General features: G+C 35.8%; 1 protein-coding gene and 1 long non-coding RNA gene across 2 annotated transcripts; both read left to right on the forward strand.

Moving 5' to 3' along the window:
- The first annotated feature begins 274 nt into the window (after nt 1-274).
- LOC132599762 (putative F-box protein At3g21120) lies at nt 275-1,567 on the forward strand. The gene has a single exon (XM_060312985.1). The coding sequence runs from the start codon at nt 275-277 to the stop codon at nt 1,565-1,567; it is 1,293 nt and encodes a 430-aa protein (XP_060168968.1).
- A 1,692-nt stretch (nt 1,568-3,259) lies between these two features.
- On the forward strand, nt 3,260-4,856 carry LOC132599421 (uncharacterized). Its single transcript, XR_009566821.1, has 2 exons — nt 3,260-3,592; nt 4,575-4,856. It is a non-coding gene; the product is annotated as an uncharacterized LOC132599421 (long non-coding RNA).
- Nucleotides 4,857-16,517: the final 11,661 nt, after the last annotated feature.

Genomic DNA, 16,517 nt, shown 5'->3' on the forward strand with positions numbered 1-16,517 from the left:
AGGAAAACCTAGTCTTTTGTTTTGCTAGTAAGAAAGATCGCACTAAATTATCCTCTTATTTCCACTAAAATAGGAATAGAAGGAGTTGCTATCTTTCTCCATGTTTAAACCTTTAGATTTACAATTTGCGTAATATTGAAAAGTCCTCTCTCTTGGATTGTTCAGTTATTTGCAAACCTAAAACCACCGCAAATAACTCATATTTTTTTAACTCATATTTTTTTTTTGTATTACTTGTATACTTAAAAATTTAAGTTAATTTTGGAAAGAAAGAATGCAGTTCTCAATGACAACCAAGAGAAAGAAAAAGCAACATGTCATTTCTATACCCAAAGAAGTTGTTGTTGAGATATTACGAAGAGTACCTTGCCAAGATTTGTGTGAAACTTTAAAGAAAGTATGCATGCACTGGTGTTCGATAATCTATAGCGGGAGCTTTGCCTACTCACAAATTGAACGCGGAATATCAAAATCCTCATCATCATTCTCTCAATTGGAAGCAGTTGTTGTTACTAGGGCTGATGATAGACGTTGTGTCACAATCTCTGCCTTGGAATGGCACAGTATTCCAAACTATCCATTCGACGAACAAGAATATTGGAAGACTAAATACATGTTTACAAAAAATGATGTATTTATGGACACATTAGAACCGGAAATTTACATGGCAAGGGCGGGTTCTGTGAATGGTTTCGTGTGTTTCTGGAGTTCTGATGCTCGTCTCCATGTAAGCAATCCTATCACTAAAGAGTATTTCACTACTCCGCCATATACAACAGATATAGGTTCGCTTTATTATATACGCCGCCCTGCTCTACTTGGCTTTGGATTTTGCCATCTTTCGTATGAATACAAGGTAGTTGTTCTTGAAAATGCAGGATTATTAGATGGTGAGATTAAACCATTAGTTTTAACTGTTGGAACTGACCGTTCATGGAGGTCTTTGAAAGCAATTCCTGATAGAAAATTTGTTGCGCAATTTCAGATTTTTGGCGGGGTACATGTGAAGGGAGTATTATATTGGTACATGGAAACTTGTACACTTACCGAATGGCTAGATAATCATGCAAATGATAGACTTAAAACCCTCATCTGTTTTGATGTAACTAAAGAAGACCTTGTTATGATTGTGGTTCCAATTGAAAACCTAGAAGAAAAATATGTTAGTATTAGTATTGCAGAAAAAGGAGGAAAGCTTTGTTTGATAAACATAAATTATGGTCCCATATGCTCCCTGTTGATCGAGTTATATATTGCGCGGAATGATATTGATGACGATTTGAGTAGTTTAAATTCGTGGAAGAAAGAGCTGACTGTTACTGTTCCTAATATGGCTTATGGTATGGGTGTCAGGCACTTATTCGTCTTAATTGTTACTGATGAGATCATGGTGATTAGACTTAATCATGATGCAACGTATGGTTTTTTTGATGTAGCAACTGGAATGTTATTGGGTGTACATAGTTTGGTTCGCTGTGCAACTCTAGTCCCTTTTGTGCCAAGTTTGGTTTCTCTTTTCCATCGTCCACCACTTTTTCCTTTGTTGAACTCTTCTGTTAGGTGCTAGACTAGATTGCAATTGTTTTTTTACCTTTTAATTTAGTCAGGAACCAACAAATTTTGTAATATTTTTAAGTTGTTTCAAACGTCAATTTTGTCATTTGCATTTTTTTTTCCCGATTTTCTGCTAGTCTTTAATTTTTACACTTCAAATGGATGATCTTTAATACTTTCCCTTTAAAATAGAACTTATTCCTAGAGGGGTATAAGTTAAGAAAATCTACATGGCTTAGCTAAGTATTAGTACTAATTATATTTAGTAATTATAGTTTGAATTAATTACCTCTCATAGCTAAAATTTGTATCTTAATAACAATTATTAACTACTAAGATAAAATACATTAAATAGAAAATAAACCGATCTCTCACCTCCATTTTTTCTCTCCTCCATCCCCTCTATCACTCTGATGTCACTCACCCTCTCGCCTCTCTCTCAGCCGTCTCTCACCCCGCTCTCACCCTCTCTCTTTGTTGCACCGCCGCAGTAGCTAAGGCGGCAGTCATAGCCGTGAACAAGTCGCGATACTCTCGATTCGGCGGAGGAAGAAAGCAACGCCGCTCTTGCCGCCACTGCTACCGCCCAGATCTTCATCTTGATGCACAGCTAGAAAAGTCACAAATCTGAGCATATTTCGAAGGAGATTTCTCTAGCCTCTCATTTCTTCTCCACCGCCGTCGTCTTCTATGGCCGGAATCCATGGCAAATCATTGAATTTTTCTAAGATTTAAGTGTGTTTTCTCACATCTAAGTGTATTTTATTAGTTGTATCTCAGATCTTAGTGTATTTTATTTCTAGTATCTCAGTCTGAGCGTATTTTACTTCTTGTATCTCATATTTGAGTGTATTCGTTATTTTTTTAGTGTAAAATATAGTGATTTTATTTTTTGTATCTCAGATTTGAGTGTATTCGTTATTTTTTTAGTGTAAAATAGAGTGTTTATTTATATATTTTTTGCCTGTATTTTGAACGAGATTTTTGTATATACAAATGAATACAATGAATTTTGAGTACAGCTGAATAATCCTACATTTTCTTGCATTTGTGTTGTTTGAATACAACTGAATTTAAAATACAATAAGTTGACTACAGCTTAATTGAATGCATCCGAATTGAATACGGCGAAATACGGCCGAATTCGAATACACGTTATTGTTGCTATGAATTATAATTAGCAAAAATATAGCAGCTTAAAAAAAAATGGAAAGCTCAAGTGTAGTCATTGTGTAAATTGGCCAAAAATTAAAGACCAGCCCATTTAGAAGGCCAAAAATTAAAGACCAGTCCATTTGAAGGCTAAACCATGCAATTATTATATGGCTTGAAGTTTGGAGAATAAATTAGACAAAGTGGAGGAAGAAAAGCTAATTTGCTATTTTACATTGTCTGAGCAACGTTTTAAAACTGAAAGGAATTCCTGTTATTTGACTATTTAGAAAATAAGTAATACATTCACATATTTTTCGCTAACCAACCGACATTCAAAATAAGTTAGTATTCATGTATTTTTGACCAACCAATCGAACATGAGAAAATGAGTAAGAAATTTATTTATTTGGGGGTTTAATCATTTTCAATGTTTAATTAGTTAGATAGTTAGGTTAGTCAATTAATTAAGTTGGAAGAATTAAAGAAGAAGGGATTTGGGTCAGTTTCTGCGCAAATAACAAAATAGCCATTGGGCTATGCATTATTTATGAAGAAGAAACGTCCGGTCCAAATTGCAAAAGTAGCCACAAATTCAGCGGTTAGAAGGAAAAGAAATACGTCGTGTGGAATTTAATGTTATCACCTAGGAGAAATCAAATATTAAATCGTAGCCGTCGATTAGATCTGATTGAACGGTCAATATTATTCGTTGTACTTGCTATATAAAACTTTGGTCCGAGGTCACTTTTCCGCCGCTGGCTATGGTGGCCTGAAATGGCACCACCGCCGTGCTACCACCGTCTCCTTTCTTAAATCATTTCTCGTAGATCATGGATGAACTCCGACGACCGGATTGCCTCTTTCCGGCTAGGCCTTGCCTGAGGTACGGACCTTAGATTTGTGCTTTGCTTGTTTAATTTTTGCTTAATTTAGAATAGTTGTATTAATCTGCCTTTAATTGATAATTAAGAGCTCTAACAGTGCCACTTTACTTGTCTAGTCTGGTAAATCACCATTTCATGCCTATTTTATCCTTAATACTAAATTATTGGGGGCGGTTGCTTAATTTTCAATGTAAATTTGATTGATTTCAATTATTTAGATGGCTTATAATAATTAGGGGTGGTATAATAAAATTATAATTTATTTACCCCTATGCCAAGCTGGACAAGTAAAAATGGATGGAGGGAGGAGTACTACTTTTTGAGGGTAAAACTGAATTTTCCCCTTGCTCTAGAGTGATGTAACCCTAATATTTCCTATAATTAGGGGTGGTATAGTAAAATTGTAATTTATTTACCCCTATGCCAAGCTGGACAAGTAAAAATGGATGGAGAGAGTACTACTTTTTTAGGGTAAAATTGAATTTTCCCCTTGCTCTAGAGTGCTGTAACCCTAATATTCCCTATAAATAGGCAGCATTTCTCAGTCAAAAAAAGCTGCTGAATAGAGTTTTTTTTGCCGTTTGAGGTATTTCTTCATTGCTTTGCTACTTCTGTTTTTAAATTGTTGGTGTATGAAACAAGCTGACAACCTTTTTGAAATTATGAAGTTAAGTTGATTTTAGTTACAAAACTGCACCTTCAAATCTCAGTTTCCTATAAATAAATAACATTTTTCACTCAAAAAAGCTGCTGAATACAAACTACTTTATTGCTGCTTGAGGTATTTCTCCATTACTTTGCTACTGCTGTGTTTTTATTTTTTTCCCCAAATTATTGGTGTATAACACCTTTCTACTGATAATGCCTTCTAGTTGTTTGTTTAAATGTCTCTATAATTTTTAGTTATTCTATTGCATTTGTCTTATGCGATTTTCGGTGAATATTGATAATGGAAATAAAAACTGAAAATGATGATGAAAGAAAGAATGAAGATAGAAATGAGCATGTCGATATTGGAGATGACAGTACTCGTTCAAAAGAAAGAAGAGAAGGAGGAAAGTGCTCAGACAATTTTATTCCACACACACCAAGCTGACACGTGGAAAGTGGAGTCATGCCCCACGTGAAATTTCCTATAAGCTTCCTATTTTCCTTGTAGAAAAAATCAGATATTTATTTACATTGTAATTTTTATTTTGTAATGAGTAGTTTGTTGCAAATAGACCAATAAACATAGGACACGTAGACAAGTTGTTACGAGTAGCATTCTTTTCATTCCTATATATACATGTACAATGAAAATGAGTAATAGACAGAAAATTCGGATCAAAATAATTTTTGTCTTTCTTTTTCCTTTATGGTATCAGAGCGGTGATTAAGATCACTCTCTTTTGTTTTTTTTAATCTTGTCTTCCGTTTAATATTTTTTTTGAAAAATTGTTGAACCAACTCTTGAGACTCATGTTACTCCTACAGTTGGGAATATTTATGTTACTGAAACCATTAATTCATCTCATCCTCTTTACATAGAACCATCTGATTCACCTGGTGCTTTACTTGTTAATACAGTTTTCGATGGGAAAAGCTTTGGGGGTGGAAACGGGCTATGTGGATTGCCCTCACTGCTAAGAATAAAACAATGAAACTACTGCTGAACCTACTGTTCCTACTGTTGGATTTGATCTTCATGCTTCATGGTCTAGATCCAACAATATGGTTATTTCTTGGTTATTAAATTCACTCTCAAGGGACATCTCTGAAAGTGTCATATATTATCACACTACTCAAGATATCTAGGCTGAACTTGAAGCCAGATTTGGACAAAGTTCTGGAGCTAGATTATACCAACTTCAAAAAGAACTTAGTGACCTTGTGCAAGGTTCATCTGATGTTGCAGCTTACTTCACCAAAATCAAACGTTTGTGGGATGAATTAGATACCTTGGACTCTTTTATTCCCTGTTCTTGTATTTGTTCCCGTGGAGCAAAAGAAAAGAATGTAAAATTTAAACAGAATGAAAGATTAGTCAAATTTTTGATGGGATTGAATGACTCTTTCTGTGGGGCAAGGGGAAATATACTCATGATTTCACCCATTCCTACTATTGCTAATGCTTATGCCGTCTTGGTACAAGAGGAGAAACAAAGGGAAATGCAAAATACCCCTAAATTCCCTAGAAAACCATCTTCTTTTGCTGTTACACAACAAAACACCATAGGATAAAGAAATTTCACAACTGACTATAGAGTCCAAAGGGGAACTTATGACAACAAGAATTCTAACTCTGTTTGCAAGTACTGCAGGAAACCTGAACACTCTATTGACAAATGCTATAAACTACATGGTTTTCCACCCAACTTTAAGTTCACCAAACAAAGAAATTACTAAAAATATGCTCAGAGCAATGTTGTGTCTTACAATGAGGATTTTGGAGAGCCATTTATTACTGCTGCTCACTCTAATGAGCAAGGAAAACTACTCAGTCCAGAACAGTTAACTCAAATCATGCAGATGTTGAAACAAGTGAAAACAGAGGATCAGTCCACAAGTTTTGATGTCATAGCAAATGCAAACTGTGCTGGTACAAGATTAAGTCCATTTTCTTTAAATTCCAAAATTGATTTTTCAAAAATTGATGTTTCAAAATTTACTAACAAGACTTGGATCATTGACTCTGGTGCTATAGAGAACATGAGTTACATAAAAGATTTTTTTTATCAACGTGAGAACTCTCCCCTATCCTGTCTTTGTCAAGTTGCCAAATTCTCAAAAAGTCTCTGTTTCTCAGTATGGATCCATTAAGCTATTTTCTAATCTTACCATACATAATGTTCTCTTTATTCCTAGCTTTCATTTTAACCTTTTGTCAATCCACAGATTATGTCAGCAACTTCTAATTTCATGATTTTTTCTCCTTTTCATTGCTATATACAGGGCCCTTCAATGAGGAGCCCCATGCTGCTTGGTAAAACCTAAAAAGGACTATCTTCTCAACAATAGGAATCCAGAAGCTACTTTACTTCCAAGTTCTAGTGTCAAGTTGCCTAGTTATGTTGTTAATTCCCTAAAGGATGTTTCATCCAGTTTCAGTTGTAGTTTAGTTTGGATGTTAAGAGTAGACTATGGCACCATAGATTGGGCCACATGCCTTTGTCAAATATGAAGAATATCAATGAAATTTCTTTCAATGTTTGTTCTAAATTTGTGTTTCCTTGTTCCATTTGTCCATTTACAAAGCAAAACAAATTGCCTTTTCCTAACAGTAATATTTCCACCAAGCAAAGCTTTGATCTCATACGCATTGACACATGGGGACCATACAAAACACCTACCTATGATGGGTATAAGTATTTCCTAACTATAGTAGATGATTTCACTAGAAGTACTTGGACTTTTCTATTGTCTACTAAGTCCAATGCATTCTCTGTTTTAAAATCATTCCTTGCAATAGTAGAAAGGCAATTTGGACAAAAGGTGAAAATTGTTAGGTCTGACGGATCCAGTTTCGAAACATCTTCATTTTTTTCTTCTTAAGGCATAATTCATCAAACTTCTTGTGTTGCCACACCACAACAAAATGGTGTGGTTGAAAGGAAACATAGACATTTATTAGAGGTTTGTAGAGCCCTGTTATTCCAATCTCACCTTCCAACTAAGTTTTGGGGGGACTGCCTTATGACAGCCACATACCTGATAAATAGGTGTCCTACTAGAATCTTATCTTTCAAAACACCATATGAGAAACTTTTTGGTCACCTTCCTACATATTCACACTTAAAATGTTTTGGTTACCTTTGCTTTGCATCTACTTTATCCCATGAAAGGATAAAATTGGAACCTAGAGCACAACCTTGTGTGTTTATTGGCTACCCTTTTGGGAAAAAGGGATATAAGCTGCTTAATCTATATACCCAAAAGTTTTTTGTTTCTAGAGATGTGGTATTTCATGAGGAAATATATCCTTTCAGTTCCTTAAAAGACACTGATTCTATTTTCCTTTGATGGACATAGACAATAGCTATAATCCTGATCTCTCATATAGTCCACCAAATTCAACACCTTCAGACATTTCTCCAGAACCTTTTCTCCCTAGATCACCTAATAAATCACCAAATACTACACACTCTCCCGTCACAACTCAGCCTCAAATACCAACTACAACACATTCCCCTGTCACAACTCATTCCTTACCTCTAAGTACAACTCAAAATTCCACTATTTCAAATAAACTTGATCCACCTGCAGAGTATGAATCTACATTAAGGAGATCCACTAGGTCTGTACACACCCCAGCCTATCTTCATGACTATGTTTGCAATTCTATTCATTTTTCTGATGTCACTTCTTCCTGTTTTTCCTCTACTGTTTCTGCAACTCCTTTCCCTTTTAATGCTTTGTCTGATTTTAACAAACAATACCACAATTCTCTTTCTCAAATTTTTGAACCTAAAAGTTTTTCACAAGCTATTTTATATCCTGGTTGGCAAGATGCTATGACAAAAGAGCTTGAGGCACTGATTACAAATGACACATGGGAAATTGTCCCATTGCCCTCTAGAAAGAAGGCATTGCCTTCAAAATGGGTCTATAAAACCAAATTGAATTCTGATGGGTCCTTAGAGAGACTAAAAGCTCGATTGGTAGTTCGAGGTGATATACAAGAGGAAGGCATTGACTTCACTGAAACTTTTAGTCCAGTGGTCAAAATTACTACCATTAGATGTCTGCTTGCAATAGCCATTAAAAGGGGTTGGGGACTCTATCAATTGGACGTCAATAATGCGTTTATTCATGGGGATTTAGATGAAAAAGTTTATATGAGATTACCATCTGGTTTGCAAGTGACTGATCCTACACTTGTGTGTCGTTTGAAGAAATCTCTATATGGTCTTCGACAAGCATCTCGCCAATGGTATTCAAGACTAACATCAGCTTTGAGTTACGAAGGATTTCTTCATTCTTTAAACGATTATTCATTATTTTATAAATGTCATGATTCCTCTATTTCCATTATAGCAGTTTACGTGGACGATATATTACTTACAGGAAACAACAAAGAGAAACTCGATGATTTAAAGACTTTTCTGTATAATGAGTTCAAATTAAAGGATTTGGGTGACTCACACTACTTCTTGGGGATTGAAGTTATCCGTGAACCTCAGGGATTGATTCTCAGACAAAGGAAATTCATTTTAGAGTTGTTGAATGAGTATAACTGCCATGATTTGAGACCTGCTACATCTCCTCTTGGTCCCACAATCAAATTGTCAGCTGAAATGGACACCCTTCTTCTAGATCCATCTTTATATCGACGATTGATTGGTCAGCTGAACTTCTTGACACACACTAGACCAGATTTGAGCTTCTCCGTACAATATCTGAGACAATATATGCAGAAGCCACATCATGGACATATGGGTGCGGCAAAACACGTACTTCAATACTTGCTCGCAGACCCTGGTCTGGGGATTTTTCTCAAAAACACTCCTTATTTTCAATTGCTCGCCTTCTATGATTCTGACTAGGCTACGTGCCAAGATACTAGACGATCCGTCAGTGGTTTGTTCATCAGTTTGGGAGGAAGTCCTATTTCTTGGAAATCCAAGAAACAACCCTCTATTTCCCTCTCATTGGCCGAAGCTGAGTATAGGTCGATGAGAAGGGTCGTTGCTGAGCTGACTTGGCTCGTTCGCCTTCTTTCCGATCTATCCCTCAAACCCTCACTTCCAATTTCACTTCAATCGGACAGCCAAGCAGCAATACACATAGCTAAAAATTCTGTCTTTCATGAGCGAACGAAGCATGTTGACATTGATTGTCACTTCGTCTGCCAACAATACTTAAATGGCCTAATTTCTTTATCTTTCATTCCTTCTTCTTCTCAAGTGGCAGATTTGTTCACTAAACCCCATCCTGGACCTTCTCACCATTTTCTTTTACACAAGTTGGGGGTTCGTACCTCACCCTCCAACTTGAAGGGGGGTAATGGAAATAAAAAATGAAAATGGTGATAAAAGAAAGAATGAAGATGGAAATGAGCATGTTGATATTGGAGATGACACTACTCGTTCAAAAGAAAGAAGAGAAGGAGGAAAGTGCTCAGACAATTTTATTCCACACACACCAAGCTGACACGTGGAAAGTGGAGTCATGCCCCACATGAAATTTCCTATAAGCTTCCTATTTTCGTTGTAGAAAAAATCAGATATTTATTTACATTGTAATTTTTATTTTGTAATGAGTAGTTTGTTGCAAATAGACCAATAAACATAGGACACGTAGACAAGTTGTTAAGAGTAGCATTCTTTTCATTCCTATATATACATGTACAGTGACAATGCGTAATAGACAGAAAATTCGCATCAAAATAATTTGTCTTTCTTTTTCCTTTAATTGATTTAATTGATGTTAAATCTATAGTAAATACACACAGTGGATATTCAGGTAGCAACTGTGATTTTCATCTTCGTATTCTTTCATTTTCGTGATTTTATATGCTAAACTATCTATTTGTTTAAGGTATTTACCTAAACGCGTCTATACCTTTTAATTATTCTATTGCATTTGCATGTCTATATGATTTTTTGATGGATATTAATCTAATTGATGTTGACTCTATAGTAAATACACACACAGTGGATTATCTCTAATTCAGGTAGGTCATTGGGATTTCATCTTCATTTTTGTGATTTCTGTGGCAAACTATCCATTTTGTACCTAGTTGCAACTTCGTTTTTTTCCCGAATTTCGTCTCTGTTAATTTGTTCTGTGTTCATGTTAGGATTATTCTAGTGCGCTATTATATGACTTTTCCTTTGAAGATTGATATAACTGATGATGCCTTCTAGCTATTTGTTTAAGGTATCCGCCTAAACGCCTCTATAATGTTTAGTTATTCTTTTGCATTTGAATGTTTATGTGATTTCTCGATGAAGATTGATCTAATTGATGTTTGAATCAGTAGTAAATGTGGATCTAGTCCTTTTTGACATTTTCAACTGAGCTACTGCTTTGGACTTGAACCATTTATATATAGGTAAAATAATATAAATACACACACAATAACAGTGGATTGTGTCTGCTCATTAGGTGTTTACTTTACTTCTTCTGTTTTTTTTTAATTCAATTTTTTAAATTGCTGGTGTATGACACAGACTGACAACTTTTTGAAATTATGAAGAATTTTTATTGCCATAAGGTAAGTCGATTTTAGTAACGAAACTGCACCTTCAAATCTCAGTTTCTTATAAATAACATTTTTCACTCGAAAAAGCCGTTGAATACAAAGTGTTCTATTGTTGTTTGAGGTATTTCTCCATTACTTTGCTACTGCTGTATTTTTATTTTCTTTCAAATTATTCGTATATAACACAGCTTTACACCTTTCTGAAATAGTGAAGAATTTTTATTTCCCATAAGTTCAAGTTGATTTTTGTTACAAAACTGCACCTTTAGATGTCAGTTTCAATGTGAAAGATAGCATTAGAAGACTTCTTTGTTTAACACTTTCCATTAGATCTATGGCTCTGCTGCCCCAGATTTTATTCGTTTATTCGTTTTTTATGATTTATCTTTTTTCTGAAATGTTGCTTTTTCTTTTCTTAGTTGGATAGTATGGAGCAATTAAATGTCAAAGTCAATGAAATGTTGGATCAACTCCGACAAATGAGAGTTGGTCAACCTAGTGTGGAACTTATTGAAATGATTGGGAAATTGGAACAGGTCAAGTCCCATTTGCTTGTTGAAGGTAAAAGATAGTTCTCAGTTTAAGTTATTTTATTTGTCAAAACTGGTCTGTAGTATTATCTATTGAGAAAAAAATGTTTATTTCTAATGCTGATTAGGTTTATTACTACTTTTCACTTTTTATTTTTTATTTTTTTAATAGCGATGCAACCTCCACCCCTGATGGTTGATGTCCATGCTGGTCATCAGGTGGCAGGTCACGAGGTTGCTGGTCATTAGGTGGCAGGTCACGAGGTTCAGGGGCGGAGCTACACTATTCAAGGGGGGTTCGGGCGAACCCAGTAGCTTTTGCATAGACCCTATATTTTTACTATAAAAAAACAGTAAAGGTAGATATTATTTACATGTAAACCCACTTACACAAATTAGTTGTTGGATCAGTGGTAATGCAGAGGCTAGAGATGTTCTCTTTTAAGAGATGTGGGTTCGAAACCCCATCAGTGCCTGTGTTTTTTCATTTTTTTGAACTTATAAACTGAACTCGTGCAATTTTTTTCCTTTGGGGGTAACTTTTTCCCTTTTTACTATCATACATAATTTCTTTTAACACTTTATATTTTAAAAACAATAAATAAAATTGACAAATCAATAAGCAAAAAGCAAACCAAATTCTCCTAATGCTTGCTCTACCATTCTTTTTCATTGTTTTCTTTCACAAAGCCAAACCCAAAATTAGATTTTCAAAATATATTAAATACTTATACTTATTCATTAGTTTGATGGTTGTTATCAGGGTGGCTCAAGGGGAAGCTAGTAAAACATTTGCTTTAGCCCCCCAAACTTTTGAGGCCTCAAAATTTTTACGGATGAATTTTATGATTTTATTTTTTCTTAGACAATATTGACGATTGTAAAAAGAAGTACAAAATTTATATAATAAAAGAAGGAAAAAACCTATCTACTTTTTAAGAGAAATATTTTAGAACTTTGAACTAAATTACTCAAAATCTTCATAGTATTAAATAAAGTTTTTACAACAATATCTAAGGTAATATATTTAAAATACATGACTAACATCTTACTAACTTGAATTAATCCTCACTATTATAAATATTAATAATAATAATAATATTACTATGTGAAGTAAATGCAACAATTATTAAAAAACTAAAAGGCAAGGCTAGAATTTTTTATGTATGTGTATATATTTAAGGTCTCGGATTAAAATTTAGCTTAGGCCTTTAATTTTATTGAGACGCCCTTGGTTGTTATACATTAGCTTAAGGTTGTTGTCTTGTCTTAAAATTCCGAACCCGCAGACCTCAAATCCTCGCTCCGCCTCTGACGAGGTTATTGGTCATCAGGTGGCAGGTCACGAGGTTGTTGGTCATCAGGTGGCAGGTCACGAGGTTTCTAGTCACCTGGTGGCAGGTCACGAGGCTGCTGGTCACCTGGTGGCAGGTCACGAGGTTGCTGGTCACCAGGTGGAGGGTCACCAAGCTGGTCTCCAGATGGCTCCTCACCATATCGTTCCTCTCGAGATGGTTCCTCCTCACCAGATGGCTGCTCCCCCCACTCACCCGGGGACTGCTGCTTATTAGGCGGTTTCTCCCCCGGAGGAGTTTTTATGGCAAACAACGGATGAGCACCAATTTGTTCCCTCGACTCCTCAACCCGTTTATTGGCACAGCAGCACAATTGAGAACGAAGAGCATCGTAAAGTGCTTGAAATTGGACCTACATATTTTCAGGACTTAATGGCTGGAAGTCCCTATGAGAGCCCCATAAATTCGTCTCATTTTATGAAAGTTAGATTGCCAGTGATATTTGCTAGCTCGAAGTTGCCTCAACATATCAGTAAGACTTTTCCAGGCTTATTATCACAAACAAGAATGGAAGGGATGGGACTAGAGCTGTTCTGGCCAACAGTGGGGCCATTCTTTCCCTGTGGTTCAACGATTCGCCTATATTATCAGTGTAAACAATTTGGGCAGAAGTACATGCTTTTTATTACGGTCGAAAAGGAAGGTATCTATTTTTTTTGTTATTTCTTTTAGTTTATAAATGAATATGTTTTTTATGATTTCGCTCTAATTTTATTTGATCTCCATCTTGCACAGGGTTTGGAAGACCCGGTCCTTCTGGAGAAGGAGGCCAAAGAGTCGTTCGGACGAGGAAGAGATAGTGCTATACTTTTGTTTTGCTTCTCTCAAAGTAATAGCCTTCTGAGAATTGGCGTATCTCTTTAGTTTATTTTTAAATAGAATCAACGATATTTCCGGGAGAGTGAATATCAGAGTAATTAGAATCTTCTTGTACCCTGCTGAATTTTATGCACATCTTAACATGCTAGTTGCTCTTTCGTACTCAAATGTTCTGACAATGACACACAACATGGTTGCTTGCGATTTCCATCAATTGTGTCCCATGATATCACATTAAGTCCCTCAAGAAGAAAAGCAAAGACTTTATCAGCTGCCATCTCTTATGACTGGAATTGATCTTTGGCTGGATCTACGAGGATTTAATCATGTAACTGTTAACTTTGGCATTTAAAACACTAGTGAATGCTTTTATTCTGCACGTAGATGTCTTTCATGGTCCGATTTTATCTTGTGTGGTTACTCTAGTATACTGCTGCTAACTTATTAATTGTGGTGGCAAATAACACTTCTAGCTAGCTAGAAGCTTTCGAGTAGAAATGTTATTGCCTATGTATTCATAAATTCTGATTTGATCTATTTTTGTTGGGACTTATACTGTGTCGCCGCTTCATCTTAGCATCAATGGGGTAAGAATGAGAAGTGGTCCTCTTTTTTTTGTCCAGCATGCTCTTTCTTTTGATAGAATGGGATGATTAGGCTGTTGCATGCTCCGTTGTGTCGTGCATACAGTAAATTAGGAGCTGACTTATTTCTATGCATGCTATGTTCATTAAGTGAAGTCTATTAGAAAATTAGCTTGTCATTTTTGCGGTGCTGCAACGAGTTATGGCATAATATTTGACTCTGCATTCACTCTTTGGAGCCTAGCACTGAAATATGCAATCGATATGCTGCCTAAAATAATTAGTCCTGAGGGCTCCTTTCTAGCTAACTTTCAAATTGTAGACAAGCAACTAGAATGGAGTAAGAGACGGAGATCGAGTATATAATTTATATGCGACATTTCTTGAAAATGATATTGGACCTCTCAAGCCCGTAGCCTGCAGGTCAAACTCCACTATCTACTAGCGTTAGATGACTTCGCGCTGTGGCTTGAGGGAAACTGTTAACCTTAAATAGCTCTTCCCTGCAGGAATTAGTAGTGGAAAATTAATTTTGCGTGGGGTTTCATTGCACAGGACCAATTATTTGGAAAATGGGTCATAATTCAAATTTCATGGGCAAACTTAAAGATCATCAGGAGTGATTAGTCGGGGGAAAAAAAGAACATGGTTGGCATGAGAGTATTAAGTATTTACATTCTGGAATTCTTTCCATCTATCCAAGATATCTTTCTAGAATGTCTAAGCTACAAAATCAACCTTGATATGTTCATATGGTTGGCATTGTAGAAGAAGAAAATTAATCTTCAACACCCACCTTATTTGTGATCTTCAATAGACGCTTGAATTTTCCCGCTTTTCCAAATGACTGCCTCTTTCTTTAGTATATCAGCCTACTGCTCATTTGTGTTGTTTAAATCTGCTGAACTTTTTGCTTGTTGATGAATTGATCAGCATAGCAGACTGGTTTCTTGATCTGCTCGAATTGCAAATCAGTGAAAATATATTTACAGTCATTGATGTCAAGCTGTGTGTGTAAGAGATTGGTAGGAAGCTGGAAACTTTTAACATATCTTTGTGGGGTTGAATATGATTATTGAGATCTGCAAGCAAAGAGGAAACCATGGGGAGGAAGATGGTTACTCTAAAGTATTGTAGTAATCAATAGAATTGGCTAACTAGGGAACTGAATTTTTTGTACAGAACTCGTTTATGAGAACAATTATGAAGGAGAAGATGAAAATTTCTCTTCTTATTGGTTTTGTAATCAAGAATGGCAGCAGATCCAGTTTTGGGCTTTGTTATATGGTGTGGCGTTACTGCTTTGAAAGAGGATTTCCCTAATTGGCTAATGATAAGAGTCACACGACGTCCGAGGTTTATTTAAGGAAGGGGAGAAATTATCGTGGGACACAACCTTTTGAAGATCTTTACAGGATTAGGAATGTACAAGCATGAAAAACAAACAATTATTTTGAATGGTCTGTCCTTCAGTCAATACGTAGTGACATCCTATTGTAGCCCTTTGTTTGATGTATGAGACTCAAAATACATGAAAAACTATGTGGCAAATATGATAGCAAGCTGGGGATCTAGTAATCCAAAGCATAGCCAAATGGAGCTTTGAAGGACTGCTCCTTTTGTTATCTTTTGGTCAATGTGGAAAATAAAAGAAGAAACATGAAGATTTTGAAGGAAATGATGTTAAATGTTCTCTCTTCCCTTTTGTTTTTTGGTGTAGATAACAAATTTGAGTTTGCATGGGGAGTTGTTTTGATTCTTTTGTGGTTTAAAGTCTTCTGCATATGTATAGTTGACACCATCTTGTTGTTAGGATTTGAATCCCAAATCCGACCTTTGTAAGCAGGTTCCCAGGAAAGATTGGAGGGTCACAGCTGGACCACTTAAATACCAACCTCCTTAGACAGAACCTACTTACGCCGTGATGTAAGCGAAGAATAAATAGCACACACAGATTTATAGTGGTTCACCCTCAATGTGAGAGCTACGTCCACGTTGCTGCTGCAGATCTTATTAAAGAAGAAATATTACAAGTGTTTACAACACTCAACCTCACAACCCCAATCCCAATTACACTCAAGAATTTTACCACAGAAAATTCTCTCAAAGACCTTCTCTTACTTAGGCCTTTCACTAAGAGTATTTCTCTTAGATTTTTTTTTTCTCTCTTTGGGATGTGTTTAGCAAATGATCTTGATGATGTCTTACAAATGAACCATAAGCTACCTATTTATAGGAATTAATTTCCTATGATGAGGTAAGCGCTTACATCACGACTATCATGAGGTAAGCGCTTACATCACGACTATCATGAGGTAAGCGCTTACATCACGACTAAGATGAGGTAAGCGCTTACATCACGACTATGTGAGACCTAACAAATCTCCCACTTGAAGACTAATTTTAATTTGTCTTCACACTTTGATCGATGCAGCAGCTCTTTCCTAGTT

Source organism: Lycium barbarum, chromosome 6 (assembly GCF_019175385.1).
Source record: "Lycium barbarum isolate Lr01 chromosome 6, ASM1917538v2, whole genome shotgun sequence".
NCBI classification, from domain to species: Eukaryota; Viridiplantae; Streptophyta; class Magnoliopsida; order Solanales; family Solanaceae; genus Lycium; species Lycium barbarum.

Coding starts and splice junctions, on each gene's coding strand:
- LOC132599762 (XM_060312985.1), top strand. CDS start 275: ATGCAGTTCTCAATGACAACCAAGAGAAAGAAAAAGCAACATGTCATT.